General features: G+C 33.6%; 1 protein-coding gene across 3 annotated transcripts in view; it reads left to right on the top strand.

Annotated features, from left to right (window-relative positions):
* Positions 1-290: 290 nt before the first annotated feature.
* The window catches only part of LOC111511680 (monocarboxylate transporter 14), a 63,454-nt gene continuing 40,557 nt past the window's right edge, over positions 291-23,187 (top strand). For 2 of the 3 annotated variants that reach the window (XM_074186119.1, XM_074186117.1), the window contains exons 1-3: positions 7,643-7,827; positions 11,199-11,325; positions 11,381-11,524. In XM_074186119.1, coding sequence (XP_074042220.1) covers positions 7,705-7,827; positions 11,199-11,325; positions 11,381-11,524 — 394 coding nt within the window. In that variant the 5' untranslated portion in view covers positions 7,643-7,704. Of the gene's footprint in view, positions 520-7,642; positions 7,828-11,198; positions 11,326-11,380; positions 11,525-23,187 lie in introns of those variants that run through there. The other variant, XM_074186118.1, reaches the window with a different exon arrangement.

Genomic DNA, 23,187 nt, shown 5'->3' with positions numbered 1-23,187 from the left:
TCTGACTATTTAAAAGTATTTCCGTCACAGTCTTCAGAAATGTTTAGCGTTATCTCATTATATAATTTTTCAAAGTCTAAAAAATCTTCATTGCCTAATTCCCTAACTTGGTTTCCCTTTCTTTTTCGCATTTCTGATCAACGAAACATATCGATCAGGTACTATTACATCCTGCCGATGAACATACGCTTGGGAAAGTTAAAAACACTGAGATGAGCTTTTGTGGCTAGCGTTGCTGACACGAGGGCTTGGGAGTTTATGCGAGAGACACAAAGAGTCGGTCACCGGAGCCCGTCAAGACGAGATCGGGGGTCTCATCCCTCAACTTTCGAAGCTGAGGAAGGTGGCCTAAATAGGAAAGTTATTTTGTATAAGCGCATGGTACGAAATTTAGGAAAAGTAGGTTGTAAAATCGTAAGCCGGTATTGGGTACAAGGGAGTTTAAAATAAAAGTGTTAGTGCTGTGTGTCTGGTTTAACGGAACCTATGGTTGACCATGAACCATCAAAGAGGCGTTATGTAAGTGTTTTTTTACTGAACAGTTGATATTGAGAGAGATTTCACATATTGTTTTGTCGGACACCACTTCTTATTTGCAAAGAGGTTATATATTGTTGGGTTACTAGTGCTGATTGTTTAGTTAGACACCACTCTTCCTAAAGTGAAAGCAAAACTAAAAGTATTTTGTACTGAGTTGATGCGTTTGTAGTTGTTCGACAGGTTACATTAATAGTAAATAGCACAGTCGAATTGGCTGCATATTATTTATTCTATTTTTTTTTTCATTTTATAGATTTTAACATTTTTTCATATAGGATTTCACACATTGTTTTTTTCTTAGTTTGTCCATGGAGTCGTTGTTTTACTCATTATACTTCATTCCTGAAACCTTGGACTTTAAGTTTCTCTTAGACTGAGAAAAATACCATCCTCGTAGAATAAGATGAAATTAAAAATACAAGAACAAATTAGAGACTTCTTAGTCAATCTATCGAGAAGAGAATAGTAAGGTAAAGACATTTTAACTGAGAACAAAATTCAGTTGGGGCATATTTGGCATCGTTCTGGAAACATATAATGAGAGAGAATATGAGAAAGTATACCAAATGATCAGATTTCAAAAAAGACCGGCCTTCGTGTGATCGGCACGAACCCTACAGCCTTTTCGGAATTGCCTACCATCCAAATTTTTATGTGGAGAAATATGCAACTGGTGACAGCAGCATTCAAATTTTATTTGAATGAAACAAAGACGGCAATAGCGAGAGGGTTACTATGTCCGGCCGTACACGGACCCCATATTTGCAGTTGAGGCATTCACAACATTGTGGTCACGTTGACTGCACTTCGCGGTTGACCCAACCACATTTTTGTGGTCGACTTGCGGTCATATAAACCGCACTTGCAGTTAAGGCAACTGATATCAAAAATTGAATGCTGTGAGGCCAATATGAGAAAAATTACATCACGGTGTACGCGGTTGGGTACGACTGCAAGTTTGTAGATACTAACAATCGAAACGTCGTGAACGAACGTGACTTGGAATCTCTCCACTTTTTATTTTTATTTCCTTTTTTCATTTCTGTATTTCTATTTATTCAATTGTTCTATTTTTACTTGTATTTTATTTCACTATTATTTCATTTCAGGTTTATTTTGGTTAATATAATCGTTATTTTCAGCTATTCATTTTCAATTCTCCTTTTTTAGTTGTTTCAGGGATTTCAAATCATTTTATATAATAGACAATGGAAGTCCTAACTAGTGAAATTCATCATGAAACATTGTCAATCACTTCAATAATTTTATTGTTTTGCGTAGAGCATACAGGGTGCATTAAATAAACCGACTATTTATTTGTAAATGATATTGAGTGTCCTAGTGTTGTAGTGTTGAATCACTTTGGGTTTGGAAGACTTCTTTTAAACTATTTTGAAATACTGAGAGGAGTTAGAAAGCGAAGAAGTTCTCTGTGGCTTTGAATAGTTGATTTCTTTAGATAAAGGGCTATATAGAAAGTTTGTCAGGGGAAAATGTGAGAAAATATTTCGAAGGGTGGTTAGACACGTAATTGGACGTGTGGTCAGTTGATCAGAAGTTCATGTTTTGTGAATCTGAAGTAACGGGGAAAGTTGATGATATGTTTTTGCTAGGCGTTTCGGTATTGGATACTTCAAGTTTGTTTTGGTTGCAAGCCTACGAGCTAATCATATTTGGCTTACTTATATTTCCAGAGAAAAGTAATTTTTTTGGTATATAGTCACGAATTTTGGGGCGGATTTTTTTGTAGCAGGCGCTTAGACGCTCTGCAGATAGGGGTGCTCGAATACTACTGCTAGTGAGTATCGACCGTGGGGGTGAGGGTCCCACTAAACGGATAATATTCCTCCCGTCGTATCGTTTTTTTGTCATCGCACACGATACGGTGGTAGAGGTTGTTGGAGTTCTGTAGGATTGACGCTTTGCAGAGATGGACGACGATAGAGAAAAATATAGAGTCAGACAGGGTTTGCCCATATGGCAGGATTTTGAGAACGCTTCGACGTTTTTCCAGGGGAAAGATATCTATCTCAGAGGAATATTATGGGAGGATACTACATCCCTTGTTTCATAGAGAGGGAGAGAGAGAGAATTGAGTGAACAGGAGCCTAGGACTACAGCGAGGCATTGGCCTAAAAGGAGTATAATGCGAGAACGCTGTATCCCCTTCATCATAGAGAGACATTGTGGCTAGGAACCACAGAAGCAAGTGATTGGTAGCCCATTGCTACAGAGAGGTGAACTCCTCAGAGCCAAGTAGAATGAAATTGTGACTAGGAGACCTGCAGAGAGATATAATCAAGTGAATAGTAGTCTAGGACTACAGCGAGGCATTGGCCTCAGAGGAATATGATGTAAGGACGCTATATTCCCTCCATCATAGAGAGAGATTGTGGCTAGGAGCCACAGAAGCAGTTGATTGGTAGCCCATTACTACAGCGAGATACAGACGTCAGACCATTCCAAATGGAATGAGTTCATGACGTGCAGCTAGGAACAGGCACATAGTGTCTGTTACAGGAGTTTTACGGATGAAGTGTCCATGCTTATCTATGAGCAACCTTGAGGAGTGCAAAAAATTGTGTACCACGATTCATAAACCGTCAGTTTCATAGCAAAAATGAATGATCATGTCAATAGGGCATGAGACTAGAAGTAGGGTAATACCGAAAAATGAGGGCGTGACTACCGTAGATATCGGTAGGCAGGATCATATTTGTATAGGGACATTTTTGTTGGTCATGAAGTCTGCCTGAGCCGCTTAGATAATATCGTCTAAGAGTAGGATTAGATAACGACTTCAGTTGTGTATTGATATGATGCGTACTGTGATTCAATTTTTCTATGTTCGACTGGACAATTGATTTGATAGGGATTTGACCTGATAGAATTGACTAACTGGTTATCATATGATGTTTTGTTCTATACTATTTTGAGTAATGGCGAAGATTTTATTTGGATTTTTGTGAATAATATGGACAATTATGGTGAAGAAGGAGCGAACGGAGTAGAGCAATCGCCTTGCTTATGAGAAAAGGCAACAGGGAGCTGCCAACCTTGCACATTGTGGAAGTAACTTTGCTCATGATGTCTGACTTCATCGCCCAGGTGAAGACCACGACAGTATCGGAGTACGACGAATAATAGTTCGCGGCAAATAAAACTGTAGCCTTTTAATGAATTGTAGTGTGAACCGCGAGTAGCAGATAAATTGCAGTATGAGTGCCTCGAGGGTATTTGCATAGTGGTACACCCAGCCCAGGATGTGGACGAAAAGATCAGGGACCTTCATGTATGATGTCAAAATCAAATCAAATCGAGATGTACTTGATTGTCGAAGATGAAATCTCATTGACAAAGGGTTACTATTATTATCGAGAGCTACATTAAGTCATACTACGATGGACTAAATTTTGTTGCTAGTGCGCGAAAGAACTTTTATCGATAATTAGGTGCGAATTAATGTATGCACCATTTACTGAGTGATGCGAAGCTCACGATTGTTAATCCTCTAGCCCATTAGTAGCAGCGTTTCAGAATAGCAGAGTTGCGGAAAGTCCTGGGACTTCCCGGACTCGTGAAAAAGGTAACTTCCCGCATCATACCATCCCACGTCACGTTACAGCAGTCAAGGGAGCCTCGCTGACTGCAGAAGTGAATCACGCACAAACGCAAGTGTGCGTGCGTGGCTCAAACGCGAAACCTTTGTTCGACGAAAAGTAAAAGGATTATAGTTAACATTAGGATCAATTACGAATTTTAATTTTGGTTATAATAATGTAGCATTATTTGACTGAAAAGTTATGACACTCTATGCCCAGAATTTTTACGAAGGGGAAATGGTGTAATAACTGTCATTGCGATGGTTAACGTGAAATATTATCATATTCCATCAGTTCGGACTTCCATTGTCTAATATAATATAAATTGATTTGATAACCCTGAAAAAAAAATCAAAAGGATTAACAATTTTATTAAACAAAAATTGAAATTACAAAGAAATAACATTCAACAACAACCAAACAAATAAAAATTGAAATATTGAAAAAAACTTAAAAAATTGAAAAAATTAAAAATATTATCAACAAAAAATGAAAAAATTAAAATTAAAAGATTTCAAACCAAGTTAAGTCACAACGTTTCGATTGTTAGTATCCACAATCGTCTTCGGGTGATAACTGGACTTATTCCTCCGCGGGATCTGTCCGAGATAGGTCATCTGAGTGCTTTCAGGGTTATCAAATCAATTTATATTATATTAGACAATGGAAGTCCGAACTGATGAAATACACCACGAAACATTGTCAACCACCTTCAAACATTATTTTATTCATTGAGATCGATGTCGATCTATGTCGAATAGGGAAAGGCATTTTGAATGAGAATAAAATTCAGTAAGAGCATATTTGGCATCATTCTGTTACCATATAATGAGAGAGAATATGACAAGGTATACCAAATGATCAGGTTTCAAAAAAGACCGGCTTTCGTGCGATCGGCTCGAACCCTATAGAGCCTTTTCGGAATTGCCTTACATCCAAATTTTGATGTGGAGAAATCTGCATCTGGTTACAGCAGCTGCCAAATTTTATTTAAATAAAACAAACACGGTAATAGCGAGAGAGTTACCACGGATTGATAGACAGTTAAGTAACAATTCACTGGTGATCCAGCGATATATAAAAACCCGTAGATATTACACTGGTAACAGCTGAGTGGGATTTCTCGAGGATTTCTCGGTTAAGAAATCTAATTCCACGATTTTCATTTTTGTTATTATCTTTTTGTACGTTATAACAAGGGCGTTCGACTGTGTCTCACACCAATTTCTCTTGCAATAACTTGAATACTACAGAATTCGAGGTATCACATTGAATTTCCTCGAGTTATGTATTATAAACAAACAACAAGATGAAGACTTCTAAGAGGTGAACAAGGTGGAAAACATTTTCAAAATGAGTATGAATACTTTCGTTTTGTGTTGGATTTAAAATGTACACAACTGTATAATTTTTTGAAAATATTATGGAAAGGCAAATGATCAAAGAGCGCTTTGAAATAACACAACATATTGGCATGCATGAACTACAACGGAATTTGACGAAAATTGAAGTTTCATTTGAAGCACCCTGTATTCAAATGGATGTTCGTCAGATCGTGAAACAGTTCAATTGCAATATTCTATTTCACTTCTGAAATTTAAAAAATTCGGAAAGTTAACAACGGTGTATTATAGCTGAAAACAAATTGTTTGCTGGTTAAAAAACTTTTTATTGACAGGAGGAAATGAGAAATTTATATAGTTTTCTATGACGGAAATGTATCCATACTTCCTATATATCTGAAACTGATTTTGAAACAAGACCTACTTCACCATACAATCTTTACTTGTAACGGGATTCTCAATCAGAGATACTCTTGGAAAATGATTTTACTCTATTTTCAGAATTTACCTGACTTTCCGAATAGAGACTGTTTCAGGACACTGAAATTGAAATACAATAAAAAATATGGTTCGTTTGAAAGTGGTTCACAATGTTTCACGTCTAATGTGATTCCACAATGATTCGAAATTTATGAAAGAACAAATTTAAAGTAGAAGTCATGTGAATGATATCTGATTTTTATTCCACAACGAATGTTTGAAATACAAACTGAGTAGAGAAAAGTATCTTCTGTATAATTTAGTATTCATATAGAAGTATTTGTTTCGAAAGAGTTTTTTCTTTCGTATAATTCAATGTTTATAAATGAAAGTAGCTGTTTCAGGAGGACTTTCTTTCAGTTTGTGTCTGAAAGTTACTTCTTTGCATAATCTACACATCCATGTATAGAGTTACTTCCTTCCTTTCTTTGGAAGACTCCCTCATCCTTCTTTTTTTGTATCAAGATGGAGTAGTAGAAAGCCAAAAATTTTCTTTCCCAAAAATTAATCACTCCTAAAAAAAATAACCCCTTCAAATAAAATTATAATAAATAGTGACATGTGCATTACTCTATTTTTAGACAAATACGATTTGGAAAAATTGAAACATAAACGCTAACATTGAAAAGAATGTTTTTGACGTAATCTACCTACTCATTCATTCAGAATATTATGATGGTTTCCATTCGATTTCACGTTTGCTTTAGTTACCAACTTAGTGAAGCTCAACTGGTAACTAATGATAATAGTCTTGAAAGAAATTCACTCAAACAAAATGTTCAAAATGTTCACAACCATCAATTATGAATCTAAAATACATAGGTGAGTACACAATAATATTTATCTGAAGACAACATAAAATGAAAATGCGGCCTTGTTGCATTACTTGGCAACATGCATTGTATGGTGTACAAATCAAGTATGATATGCATGTAATGATTGAGGTAACTAATTTATTTGTTCTACAGTTTCGGTTTCTAATATGTATAAATTCATTTCAATTGAATGGGTAGGGTGAAAATAAAACTTCACAATTCACACTATACTAACATTTGATGCCAACAGCTGTTTCGACACACTGTGTCATCTTCTGAGCGAGCTATAAACTAACTCTCTCAGAAGATGACACAGTGTGTCAAAACAGCTGTTAGCATTAGATGTTAGTGTAGTGTGAAGTATTCATTGCATATGTCATCCAAGACTTTGTAGATTCATTAAAATAGAGCAATATATAATGAATTGTCTTGTTATATCCCAAATGGAAGAGACAGCGATTTCATCTTTTGATTGCTCGCGGATAACATCACCTTATTTCAACCAAGTCACACAAAACACACACGCATACAAAGCCTACCATCTTATGAATGAGTAAACAGAGTTTCAAAATCCAAGTGGCGGTTGATATGATATCGAAAGCCCCTTTTGATTCACTATGACCCAAACAATTTTTCGGAGGTATTATCTCCGCTTTACATGTTGAAGGTTATTCAATGGTATTTGTCACCCTTACCAATAGACTAGTGTTTTTGGATCATCCAGAAAAATTCTTTTTCTAGTAGTTCTGCCTTGAGTTACGTTTTTGGTGGACCACTTTGTATAATGAATAATTCAAGTTTAATTATATGCAGAAGTATAAATATAAAGTTGTATCATTAATACTGAATATTCAATTTACATATCAATAATCTATTCGTCAACTTTCATCGAAAAAATGGTGAACGAATAATTTGAGTTTTTGAATGAAATTCATGCATGAAATGGAGATTGAGGTGAATCGGGAAGACCCTAATACCCAAAGTAAATATTTGCACCCTGATGGTGGATGGGGGTATGTTGTCAATGTGTCTTTCATAGTTGTTATGGTGAGTGCATTTTATTTTGAGAAATTCAGATAATGCAAATGAATATGTATTTGCGATAACACCAATCAAATTTTTATAAAAATCAACCACTAGCAGGTAAAACAATGCTTTATGTGATCTCATTTAACGGGTTTCTTTTCAGAGAAGTATTTTTTATTGAATTTCAACATTTATCTTTCCCTGTCGTCACGATGAAAATTTGAATCCACTTAAAAATTATATTCTCACATTCCTTCAGTTTCACAGTGGATGTTGAAAATATTTAACCGACAGTTCGAAATATGTCCAATGAAAGAAAGTAATGAATGAATATTAGAAATCATCAAAAATCATTAGGTACCTGAAGGTAGAATGAGTGATCGCTGATTCCAAGAAAAGTGAGCCCAGAATAGACCTCAAGACCTATAAATAACTATTTTTCCACGACTATAAAAAAAGGCAATTATGAGACCGTTTTCTAGTTGGTTGCGAAGACATGATCATCCATAACTCTCATCTTCCAATCAATACAAGTTGACATCGCAAGTGGATCTTAAGAACTTCCCACTTCAAAATAATGTCTCGATGTCAAACCAAATCATTGATCTGACATTTCGATCCGGAATGTTCCATTTCTAACAAAAAACAAGTAACATGATCTTGGAAGTAACATGGTCATCAGAAAGGATTGGAAAAAATTGATACTTTTCAAAAGTTTGTCACTTTATAACATTAGAGTCACTAGAAACTCAAATAGCTTTGTAGGCATATTTCTGGGAGTTGTTGTAATGAAATAGAAATAGAATAACATTGAGACACTAAGAGAACGCCAAAGGTCAGGTGGTCTGTATATCTAGTAATAGACAGACCCCTATGATTACTCGAGATAAATATCAAACGACTCGAAATCGCCAAATATGTTCGTTACTCCCATTGAACATTTTTCAATCTGCGACAGTGGTTTTATTTATTCAAATGAATTTTTTTAGAAAAAATTAAATTCTGTGACGACTGCATGATATTATCATCGAACTGGGTTTGAAAATGGATTATCCTCATCACTATACAATTTGAGAGTGAAACAATAACAGTTGACTCTTGTTTGAAAGGTGTTGACAATGTTTCACGGTGAATTCCATTAGTTTGGACTTCCATTGTCTGATATGATTCTACTATGATTCGAACTCCAAAGTGATGGTGGAACAGACTTTGGCTAGAAGTCTCGCAAGGAAGACGAGCCGTCACGACTAGTGCTTGTTCTTTTCTACGTCAGAGGATTGTCGAAAAGGATAAGAAGAATTGGGTCCAAGTACAACATCAGAAACTGCTTCTGATCCAGAAACACCATCTGTAGCAGCTTCAAGAAAACCAGGCCACCAAAAGTGGCCTGGTTTCCCAGAATATCGGGAATAGCAGAGCATGTTTAGACTCATCAACAAAATATCAAGTGATCTGAAGCTGAGATCATCCCCAGGAAGGAACACTGGTTTAAGAGAAAGTTCAAAGGAGCTGCATAAATGTTGTCCAACAACACATCCAGCCAAGCTTTCGTAGATATACGCAACACATTGAAACCGGCAATCAAGCAGAAATCGGTCAACTCCCGCTGAACAGGTGAAACGGAGAGAGAAAAGAGGGGATAGGTGAAAGCGCTTGAATGACCTATGAATATTCATCTCTTGAAGAAATAGTTCAGTTATCACCCGAAGACGATTGTGGATACTATCAATCGAAACGTCGTTATTTTTGAATATTTCCATTTGATTTCTTCTTTTCCTTTTTTACTCTGTAGACATTTTCACTTTGTATCTTGATCATTTTATTCGTTTTTCTATTATATTTTCATTTCAGGTTAAATTGCTTAATACATATAATTGATATTTCAACTATCAATTCTTATTTTATTTGTTTTTTCATAGATTTCCAATCATAGTAGAAACATATTTGACAATGAAAGTCCGAACTAATGAAATTCAACAATCGACTATTCTTATTGAACCATATCCACGTCAAGTGAAATTTGTGAGAAGTTTATTCTAATTTTTATCGATAACATGAATAGAATGTCAGATATAAGTATCTTTTGGGTAATTGGAATATTGATAAATTAGATAGTAATGAAATAACTGCAGCCGAAATGGATTATACATCAACTATTTTCAAATTCACTAGAGTACATAAAAACAGTGAAATGGACAATTGTTGAAACGTTCAAACAAAGTGATATTTTTCATACCAGTTGCCTTGAAAATCAACATAACTGACCACTATTCTCTATCACTTCAGATCGCATACCAATCTGAAAAAAAAAACTCTTGACAAGTCCAAATATAATATATATAAATAAATGCAAATTTGTTAATCACCTTGGGGAATGGATTATGGGCTAGAATATTTGACGATGCAGACTTGGACCCAGCCACATAAATAAACAGTAGGAATATATAGGATGTATCAACGATAAATAAGTGGACGATAGTCAGTACCCTATTATAGAATATAGAGGATGTACCAACGATAAGTGGGTGAAATATAGCTAGTTCCTCATTATATATACCAAAAAATGTTTCGGAAAAAAATTGTGGAGATTGATGGAAGCTCTGTCCGAAAATGTTTGATAATTTATTCCATATATATCATATACAGGGGTATAGGCGTAATATCCGTAACGGAGATTACGCTGAAGTGTGGGAAGCCTCCAGGTATCACCTAACTCCAAATCAAATTTCTTTATCATAGTATTCTTCAACTCAAAGATATCGACATTTCTAGATTCCAAAAATAATATCATATACACAGTGGTCCATTTGAAAAATAAAAGTTGTTACTACTTTCTAATGGAAGTCGAAAATGTTTTAGTTGGGTAGATAATGTCAGAATACGCTCTCCATGAATTTCCGGTATCTGGTATCAGAAACGTCATTCGTGAATCAGCCTGAATAATTTTTTCGTTTTCATTATTTCACTTTTTTACTATATATGTATGAAATTTAGGTGAGCTAATACATTGTATTTCCAAAAGTATAATAAAGACTCTTGATGATTCGATTGTGTTTCCTTTGATGATTCAAACTTCTTGATTGGAATGGAGAAAAGAGACATGAAACTTTTTATGTTCTTTACCACTTTTATTTGTAACTAACATTCTGCAGTTTCGTCCTGCAAAAAACAATAGAAAATTTCGATTCTCTTTTCTTCATTATGATTTCCTACCACGTAGTAACGGCTACGTCCATCAAGTTATTCTTGATTGGAATTTTTCTTATAGTCCCTTGGATTTTGAATCATAGAGTCGACTGTACCAACTATGTTGATTGATCCCACAGAACGCCTATGTGGGCATATCGATTTATGATTGTCATTCGATGTTGGTCTGTTTTTTTAAATTTCAGTACGTGTCAATGCTTCCTTTGATTACATTCGGACTATATTATGGCCCATTTCTTGCATCTATCGGTGACGAAACAAGTTTGACTGCCACATCTTCATCAATTTTCCTTGCAGTTCAAAGTTTCACAGGTATGTGTGAAGATGTGGAGAAAATGTTGATGATAATCTCCCTCTTGTTTTTCAGGTGTCGCATCTGGTTTTCTATTAAAAAGGTATAGCTACAGAATTGTTGGACTCGTAGCAGCAACTTCATATTCTATTGGAGCCTTTTCGGAAGGATTTAGTAAAAGTTTGGTTCACATTGTCATTTCCTATTCACTGTTGAAAGGTAAATAGTTTTTGGGAATGATTTAAAATAAATTCGTGATGATTTCCATTGCTTTGATTTTTGTAACTTCGTTATTTTTTATGTTTTTATATGACTTTCAAATCTGTCTTTGAATGCAGGTATGAGAATAATGAAGAAAACAATTAATCGACGCCCTTCTTGTACATTCTGTGAACAACAGTCGATAGAATATTTATAATCTTCGTTGAATATCATTTTCTGAAAATATTTTCGAATTAGAGAAAATATTTGAATATTAAAGGTTCTGAAATAAAAATCAGATATGATTGAAAAAAGATGTTTTTGAAAAATTAGGATCGAAAATAAACTATAATATATATATATATATATATATATATATATATATATATATATATATATATATATATATATATATCATTCTATCATTTTGACTTCCGTACATAAAACGGTAATCTGGCGTCACCTAGAAGGAGTACTTTTATTAAAAAACTAACTGTGTATATAGATTCAGCGATTTTTTTTTAGACCCCACACTGTTGTCGGCATGTTTTTATCTCATACTACTTTATGTATATTTATATATTTCACTCCAAGGTGAATTTTGACTTCTGTACAAAAAATCTTTCCATAAGGAAACATTCTGGCGTCATACAAGGTTGCCAATTTTTCAGCATTGACAAGAGATAATATGATTTTGGCGTCTTTTTTGCACATGTACCATCATTATGGACTCAATGTACAAACAAATTTATTGAAAGTTTAATTCATGTAACATTTGTAGCAATCGTGTATGTAATCAATTGAAAGATATTTTACCATCATTAAGACGTCATGATTTATAAAAACCTATTGAAATTTTACTACAAATTGCAGTCTGCTTATAAACTATTAATTTTCGCCAGTGTGGTGGGAGTACTTTTCTGTTTTGAAGTGACTGCATTCAGAGAATAATATAGTTCAGTTTAGATTTTGTGTTGAGAGACGTTGTATTATTGTGCTGGCAAACGAAACTTGGGAAGATGTCTACATATAACATTCGTTCAAATCAGTTGATATTATCAACTGATTTGAATGAATGTTTCAATGCGTTCTATACAACATATCAGTATCATTACCATAATGCATTTCCACTAAGAAGAGTATCAAACAATTATTATCGTAAAATGGGAAACCCTGGATATCAAAAGAAATCAAAGAACTGCATCAAATGGTATGTGACATGTGCAAATTAGCAAAATTTTCTAACACAGCAATTATCAAACAAAAATATATACAACTGGAGAACTTATATACAGAAGTAGTAAAACGGGCAAAAATGGGATACAACAACAGAATTATAAATGCAAGAAATATTAATGAGGAAAGTTGGAAAATTATCAATGAAAATAGGAATAAAATGAAAATTGATGATACTTCAGAACTAACAATCAATGGTAATACTACTACAGATAAAACAACAATAAGTAACCTTCTCAATACATTTTTCATTGACATAAAAACAAGTCAACCTAATACAAATGAATTGAAATTATCTCCTTTCTCATACAACAGCTTATTCTTATATCCCACATCACATATAGAGATCCAAAAATCATTAATAAAACCACTAAAACTACAGTCTCAGGAATAGATGATATACACGGTAAATCTCTTAAAAGTGTCAATGAGTGTCAATGACATAATTCGTCAACCTCTATCATTTATTGTAAATAAATCTTTATGTGACAGCATATATCCAGAATCACAGAAAACATCAAAGTCTATACCCATACAAAAACAAGAGCTCCAAAAATCATGTAACCAACTATAGAAATATCTGTTTGCAATCGCAAATTGCCAAATTTATCGACGATGCCTATTACTTTGTAAATTTGTTGAACACTAGAAACTCATACCAGAATGTCAACATGGATTTAGACAGCAAAAATCAACATCATCTGCCATATTCGAAATGTGTGACAACATCTACAAAAACCTCAATGAGAAAAAAATTCCAATTGGTTTATTCTTTGATCTATTCCGGGCATTCGATACAGTTGACCACAGTTTATTACTTGAGAAACTGTATAGAATGGGAATAAGAGGAGTAGCCAATGAATGGGTAGCATCATATTTATGTCAAAGGTCGCAAATAGTGGTAATAGATGAAATAAAATCACAACCAGCTTCTCCTCAATAAACAATAATATATGCTGATGATATCTATCAAATAGTAGCAGAAAATGAACTTCTCCACAAAAAACAATAATATATGCTGATGATACCTATCAAATAGTAGCAGAAAATGAACATCTCTCTGTTCGAACTGCAAATAAATTGCTGATGAATTTTCACAATGGTGCACTAATAAAGGTATACTTGTTAAAATAAATAAAACAGTTTTCATGAATTATCAACAAAATAATCTTACTAATGATCATTGTTCATTTATAAAAATACATCACAAATCTATATAGCAGGTGAATCAATATAAGTATCTAGGATTAGTAATTGATCAGAATGAACTAGGCAAAAACACAGAGATTATCTAATAACAAAACTGAGTAGAGTCTGCTTCATAATAAGACAACTACATGGAACAGTACTTCTAGAAGTACTCAAACTGGCCTATTTCGGATTAGTACAATCAAATGGGTTGATATTCTGGGGAAACTCAGCATACCTTACAAAAGTGTTTGTTATTAAAAAATAATAATAATTAGATGTATCGCTGGCATACATTGTAGACAATCATGCAAGAGAATTTTTAAAGATCTAGTTATTTTAACAATACCGTCTTTAAATCTAAAGCAAATGGAACTTCAAACGTTCAAGCCAGTCTCTATATACCTACACAGTAGGTTATATGGACTGACGCCTATCAGAAAACAACTACTCCCCTGGCAAATACCACGAAGGGCGTTGGATTATATCAGACAGGCGTCAGTGCAGAAATCTTCACAGAAAATGTCCTGCATATGCAATTGGCAATACAACTGAAAGAGTCGACCTTCAATTATGGAACGGGCACACTTGCAGACCGGTTTCGGGCTTATTAGCCACTCATCAGTGCAAGATAGTTACCATCATCGACCTAAAGTTAATGATATTCCACAATTGAAAATCGAAATTCTTTCAGAGTATTTCATTCCTCTTCCGAAGTTGGAGCGAACATCAAAAATGTCACTCCATCTAGTGGACGAGGTACTAACCAACTGCACATCCGTAATTTGCCCGATTCCTCTAAATCACTATTACCGAAAGTGGTAGGAAATGTTCTGAAACAGAAAACTTATTTAACATAAAAACTCTTAGACTAGTATTAATGATCTAATCTAATTCAAATCTGTCTGAAATAGAAGCTGGAGAAGCTCATTTCTATATATATATATATATATATATATATATATATATATATATATATATATATATATATAATAGTATTAATAATAATGATAATATTCCTTTATTTCATCATTTGAATGCAAGAAGGTTACATGAATGATTAAAAACGTCGTTAAAAACATCATTACATTGAACAAGGCCATGTGAACAATCACAAAATTACGTATACATATTTATATGAAAAACATCAATTATATAGTTCAAAAATAAAAAATTATCATCATAAAAGTAATTCGTCTATGGAATAACAACACTTACGAAGTAGGATCTTTTTCAGCCTTGATTTAAAAATATGAACATTGGAGATTAGTATGAAATTACCCACAACTTTCCATCCACGATTTATGACGAGGGACAATCGAACAGGGTTTAGAATGAGATTTGCGAACAGTGTTGCCAGATTTAAAATATTAAGAATGTTACCTGTATTTTGGATGTAAATATTTTGTTAATGAAAATTTCAGAATATATTTTTCGAAAGTATATCTATCGACGTGTCCAAACAAAAAAAAAAATAGTTACGTATATTCGGTACGGAATTACTCAGAAAAGTCAAATTTCTCACTCACCAAAAATAGTTTGTCAATGAAAATTCCAGAATATATTTTTCAAAAGTATATCTATCGATGTGCTCGAACAAATTTGCATACCATACGTTCCTTCGATGCGAAAAAAAAAAATATATATATATATATATATATATATATATATATATATATATATATATATATATATATATATATATATATATATATATATATATATATATATATATATTCGTGGACACAACAATCAAAAAACGGGGGCAAACCGCGGACACCTGTTTCTGTTAAACAATTTGTGGACACAACACTCAAACAGATAGACAGAAACACGTGTCTGCGGTTTGCCCCCTTTTTTGAGTGTTGTGTCCACAAATTGTTTAACAGAAACACGTGTCCGCGATTTGCCCCCCTTTTTGAGTGTTGTGTCCACAAATTGTTTGATTTTTGATTTATATCATGCACACTCGATAAAATCTCCACATGCTACCTTAACCGTAACAAGAATTATTTTTTGGCCAACATGCCAAATAATGTTAAATACAACGTTCTATCAGGTAACATTTCGAATATTCAATGTTATCTTCTATATGAAAAACAACCTTTCATTTTTAGAATTATCTATATATAACGACCAGTCGGTCATATGCTACCTTTACCATGAGAAGAACTATATTTTGGCCAACATGCCAAATAATGGTTAATACAACCTTCTGTTCAGGTACTCTGAAAATTTTATTAACAATCTTTATTTAAGTGAGAAATTTGACAATTTTGAATGATTTGGTTTCGAATATACGGAATTATTTTTTTTTTCGCACCGAAGGAACGTATGGTACGCAAATTTGTTTGAGCATGTCGATAGATATACTTTCGAAAAATATATTCTGAAATTTTCATTAACAAACTATTTTGATAAGTGATAAATTTGGCTTTTTTGAGTAATTTATTTCCGAATATATGGAACTATTTTTTTTTCGCACCGAAGTAATGTATGGTACGCAAATTTGTTCGAACAAATCGATAGATATACTTTTGAAGAATATATTCTGAAATTTTCATCAAGAAACTATTTTTGATAAGTGAGAAAATTGACTTTTTTGAGTAATTCAGTTTCGAATATACGAAACTATTTTTTTTTGTACCGAAGGAACGTATGGTACGCAAATTTGTTTGAACTTGTCGATAGATATACTTTCGAAGAATAAATTCTGGAATTTTCATCAACAAACTATTTTTGATAAGTCAAAAATTTGACTTTATTGCATTATTGCATTAACTGCATTAACCTTTTAAGATATCATATCATTTCTAGAAACATGTGGATTCGTTTTCCGATGGCATTTCAGGTTAGCTTCCCAAATTTCTGCTACCGCAGTTGTCGGTTGATTGGTCAAACCACCAACACTGACATAAAAAACTTGGCAAGTTGACTTGGATGTCACACCAATAGGTGGTTCCACTTATGTTTCGTTTGCGTTTACGCAGCTATTTTTATCAAGTACTTTCTTGGTTTTTTCTCATTTTGTCTTCTATCAAGGACCGCCTGCCCGGTACTGACGATGCCCAATAGGCTGTATACCGGTGGCTCTTGAATTAAATTATATATATATATATATATATATATATATATATATATATATATATATATATATATATATTTATATTAATATATATATATATATATATATATATATATATATATATATATATATATATATATATATATATATATATATATATATATATATATATTTATATTAATATATATATATATATATTTATATTATATATATATATATATATATATATATATATATATATATATATATATATATATATATATATATATATATATATATATATATATATAAATATATTTTATTGATGCAACTAATTTTCCTTTATTTTGAGTATTTCGATATTAAATTCTACAAATAGATTTTGAAGCTTTATATCTTCTATTAATTTTATCTGCGAGCGCTTTCGACAGTTGGCAGTACTGTCATCATCTGGTACTCCTCAAACTGAACTGGTCATCCTGTTGTCTGTCTCTTTATACGGTCAGAGCGTCTTAACTCAGGTATTTCAGGTACTTTAGGTAAATTTGCCTGTATTTGTTCTGCATCAGGTACTCTTCTTCGTGTTAGATCTTCTCTAGGAATGTGTATGGTTTTGAATTGAAAGGGTTATATTTTTAGGAATGATTAATTTTAGGGAAAGAAAGTTTTTGGCTTTCTACTACTTCATCTGATACAAAAAAAATGGATGAGAGAATCTGCCAAAGAAAGGAAGGAAGTAATCAATTTGAAAATAAGTAACGCATACATAAATCCAACAGTATATAAATCAAACCTTGCAACACACGCCATACAAAACAGACATAATTTCCCCCCACCAGAGAACATAAAACTAATTAAACAAATCAACAAGGGAAACCGCATGGACATTTGGGAAAACTTGAACATCCATAAATTCAACAGTCATAAATCACTTATCGAGGAACAAGTACAAATCAAAACACAACAAGATCTCACATTCAATATATTAAACAAAACCATACACGAAAAAGAGTACCTGATGCAGAACAAACACAGGCAAATTTACCTAAAGTAACTGAAATACCTGAGTTAAGGCGCTCTGACCGTATAAAGAGACAGACAACAGGTTTACCAGTTCAGTTTGAGGAGTGCCAGATGATGACAGTACTACCAACTGTCGAAAGCGCTCGCAGATAATTAATAGAAGAAATAAGGCTTCAAATCCTTTTTGTAGAATTTAATATTGAAATATATATATATAATATAATATATATATATATATATATATATATATATATATATATATATATATATATATATACTGTGATACTGTGACTTGAGTCACAAGGAGTGTATGAAGGACTTACACCGGCCAGACCAACAGAAGGATCAACATACGCAAAGATGAACACAAACTAGCAGTGAAGGGAAAAGTCACCACGTCTTTTCTCTTCCAACACGTACTGCAGACAGGACATTACATCAATTTCGATAACACAAAAATACTAGCAAGCAACGAAAACTTTTACTCGCGAACAATCAGAGAGGCTATCGAAATTAAAAAATGACCTAATAATATGAACAAGAGGGATGATGCGCAAAGATTACCATCAACATGGAGATATATATATATATATATATATATATATATATATATATTGTTTTTCCGGGTATTCATCCGTTGTGTACTATTCGATAGTCGACGTTTCGTCATCATCTCAGATGACATCATCAAGACGAGTTACTGCTTCGCTTTGAGAGGTGTAACTGATGTTAGGTTATTCTTGTGGTGTTTTTATATGGTTTCGCTTGCGTAAGTTGTATGGATTTGTTACCTGTTTTTCTACCTGAGTGTTGTTAATGGCTTCTGGCGGTTCTCCTACCTGCGATGGTTCATTATCAATTTGTGGTTGTCTTTGGGGGTTGTTTTTAATTATTGTTTTCCAAATCCTTGGGATGTTTAATGAGTCATCCCTTTTGTTGATGAGGCCTTGCTTTTCGATTTCGAGAGCTTCCCTGATTTGTCGAATTCTTGGGTTTCGCACCTGTGCTATCTGTTTTGTGTACTCAAAATTAATCTTGTAGCCTGTTTGTAGATGGTGTTGAAAGAGGGCAGAGAAGGTTTGTTTTGTTCTTATCGAGTTTTTGTGTTCCTGGGTTCTGGCAGATATACGTCTGTTGGTCTGACCGATATATTGTTGGCTGCCCAGACCGAAAGAGAGAATTTCCCTAGAAAACCAAGCAGTATATAGCATCACATGCGAGGACTGTGGTCCTCGCATGTAGAATGCTGGCTCATTTATTCGACATATTTCAATAATATCTCGTATTTTTAAAATGATAACAGCGAAATACAGGTAAAATTCTTAATATTTGCAATCTGGCAACACTGTTCGGAAATCTTATTCTAAACCCTGTTCGATTGTCCCTTGTCATAAACTTTGGATGAATAGTTGTGGGTAACTTCACACTAATACGATGATTTGATATGATCATCAAGAATATTATAAAGCTCACAACCAATACAATGATAATTTTTTGGTACAGAGATATGCGATGAAAATCAGGCTGCAAGAGATTTATGTGACCGGTGTTATAGCACTGATTATCTATTGCAAACTTATTTTCATTCTTATAGATATAAGTGCAAGCTTCCAGTGTGTATAAACTGTTAATACACCAAGAGTTATAAAGTATTGACGACAACTGATTCTCATATCAATACTTTCCATAATTCGAATTGCGTATTTTTGAAGAATGAAGATCCGATTCATACCGGCACTGTTTCCCCAATTCAGTATACCATACTTCATTTCACGGTAACCACTCAGAACTTCATTCAGTCTAATAACCTGACTTCTGCCATTTAATATGATTCAAATCATTTCGGCGGTATCCCCCTAAGTTCATTCGATTCTAACTTACTACATAAAAGCCAATGATTGACTAAGTCGAATGCTCTTAAAAAGTCGAGAAAAAGACCCAGAGCATATTTTCCGTCATCAAGATTGATTTCTGGATAACAGTCTCTGACTCGACAAGAATGATGATAGTTGATTATTTCAATGAGTTTAGAAACACTTGACAATAAACTGATGGCTCTATAGTTGGGAAAGTCATCAGAATCACCTCTTCTGTATAATGGCAGAACAACAGCCAATTTCAAACATTCTGGGAAAATTCCTTCAGAATAAGAAAGATTGATGAGAAGAGCTGATAATAATAATAATGATAATAATCTTCATTCAGCAGCAGATACATCAGTGAAAAGAGAGAACAAAAAAAGAAATATAAAAAAATATATACATATATATATATATATAAAATCTAGAAGGGTTAATGCAGTCAAGCTGCTGGAAAATAATTCCATGAAAATCAAAAAATAAATGGATAAGTACTCTTTGATCATTCCCATATTGATTTCAATTTAAGAGCCACCGGTATACAGCTGTTTCAGCCTATTGGGCATCGTCAGTACCGGGCAGGCGGTCCTCGATTGAAGACAAAATGAGAAAAAACCAAGAAAGTACTTGATAAAAATAGCTGCGTAAACGCAAGCGAAACATAAGTGGAACCACCTATTGGTGTGACACCCAAGTCAACTTGCCAAGTTTTTATGTCAGTGTTGTCGGTTGATTGGTCAAACCACCAACACTGACATAAAAACTTGGCAAGTTGACTTGGGTGTCACACCAATAGGTGGTTCCACTTATGTTTCGCTTGCGTTTACGCAGCTATTTTTATCAAGTACTTTCTTGGTTTTTTCTCATTTTGTCTTCAATCGAGGACCGCCTGCCCGGTACTGACGATGCCCAATAGGCTGAAACAGCTGTATACCGGTGGCTCTTAAATTGAAATCAATATGGGAATGATCAAAGAGTACTTATCCATTTATTTTTTTTATATATATATATATATATATATATATATATATATATATATATATATATATATATACATATGAGATGCGCGCTGGAAAGGCGAAGTTCATCGTGAGCATAGATATGCTCACAGATGGTCTTCCACTTAACCTGTAGGTATTCTAAACAATATAGGAAAAAAATATTTTAAAAATATTAAAAAAAAAATCAAAAACCACATATATATACCCACATATATATACACACATATACACCCATATACACATATATAACTAGAGCACTAAAAAGTCTCAACCATTTACAAGAGTTCCATATTCTAATCAGTATCCGTAAGTATTATCTAGAACAAAAACCATGCATGTTCAAAATAACAGAAAAAAAATTATTATAAAAAAAATCATACATTTCAATCCAGTGGGAGAGAGAGACAGAGAGACAGGGGTTTCAACCAGTAGGGGATTTTAAGGCTTCTCTAATATGTTTTCGAAATGTTCTAATCTTCATATTTTTCAGTTCCTTCGGTATGATATTATATACTTTTGAAATATTATAAGAAAAGCTACGCTCAAACATAGAAGTTTTATGGACGGGTGGAGTTATAGTTCCCTTGGAACGGATGTTCAAATTATGAACATCAGTACGAAATACGATTTTCCTATACAAGTAAGATGGTGCCTTGGTCTGAATAATTTTATGATATAAAATGCAACAGTGTAGTTCTCTACGTAATTTCATACTCAACCATCCAACATCTTTCAATCTATGGGTGATAGGCAGACGCCTACGAACACCATAAATGAATCGAAGGCAGTAGTTTTGTATCCTCTGTATCCTCTGTGCATTAGCTGCAGTGAGACAAGGACCATATACAGTATCGCAATGCGAGAACGTTGAAAGCACGAGAGATTCACACAGCATTTTTTTGATATTTTTGTTCAGCGAGGCACGATTCCCGTATAGTATTTTGAGCTTCCAGATGCTTTTCATAATGCATTCTGAGATATGTTTATCGAATCGCAGTGAGTAGTCCATCCAGAGACCTAAATTCTTCACAACATCGCAATATTCGATAAGAATATCATTAATTTTGATGGTAATTTTACTTTCCTGAAAGAAAAGTCTATCGTTTTTTTTTACCGAAAACCATTGCTTTACATTTACTAGGGTTCAGCAAACTTTGTGGATTTTAATCCACATATCAGTGGGGTGAAAGGAATGAATTAACTGGGTATCATCTGCATACATTTGCAAGTGCTCATGGAGTATAAGACTGCTAAAGAAGATAGTATATATTGTATAAAGGATTGGTCCCAGAATAGACCCAGTGGGACTCCACAACTAATTTGTTCCACTGTAGAGATTTTATTATTCAACATAACCCTTTGTCCCCTATTACTTAGATAATTATCAAAAAAAATTACAGATTTTTGAGATAGTCCAATATAGCCTAGAATATATTTCAGGGCATTATGGTTGAGAGAGTCAAAAGCTTTCGAATAGTCTAATAATACCAGAACTGTAATCATACCAGAATCAGTATTACGTAATATACGATCGGTCACATTCAAAAGTGCAGTAGCACAGCTATGTCCCTTCCCAAATCCAGACTGCATGTCCGGTAGAATATCCTTATCATGTAGGTACTCTACCAATTGGTTCTTAATACCCCTTTCTAATATTTTGGTGATGACTGGCAAAATACTAATCGGCCTCAAATTGTTCAACTCATTCACCACATCCGTCTTCGCTAAAGGCACTACATGTGCTATTTTCCATTGACTAGGATATACTGAATGTTCAATACAAAAATTCAGAATATGTGAAATAAACTCAAGTATGAAAGGGCAACACCACAATATGAAATCTACAGAGAGGCCATCAGCACCAACAGCTTTCGTTTCAATTGTGGTCAGGTGCATATAAATATCATTATCATTCATCCGCCCAAAATTCAAATTTTCATTTACAACGGGTCGACGATCATTATAGTACTGTTCAAAATCAGGAGCTGAGCAGGGTTGAGGAATAGAATCATAGAAAAAATCATTAATATCATTTACATTAGCAAGATAGTCTGGGATATATGATACTTTCTTTTTACTATATATGTTGAGTTTTCTGAGAATGTCCTAAGTATTATTTTCATTTCTAGAGATATGAAACTGTAAATACGCCTTTTTTTCCTATCTATCGATTTATTAGTGAAGTTTCTCAAGTTTTTATAGTCTTCGAAGTCACCGAGATTTCCTGTTCTTTTGAATTTTTTCAGTTTTTTGTCTCTTTCTCTCATCATTAACTTAACAATGTCAGTAATCCACGGTTTGTGCTTTTTC

The sequence above is a fragment of the Leptinotarsa decemlineata genome, unplaced genomic scaffold (assembly GCF_025532065.1).
Source record: "Leptinotarsa decemlineata unplaced genomic scaffold, Ldec_3_MD MMD2_tig00078422_RagTag_RagTag, whole genome shotgun sequence".
Lineage (NCBI taxonomy): Eukaryota > Metazoa > Arthropoda > Insecta > Coleoptera > Chrysomelidae > Leptinotarsa > Leptinotarsa decemlineata.
The sequence above is the reverse complement of the archived record's forward strand: the minus strand, read 5'-3'. Positions and strand labels throughout refer to the sequence as shown.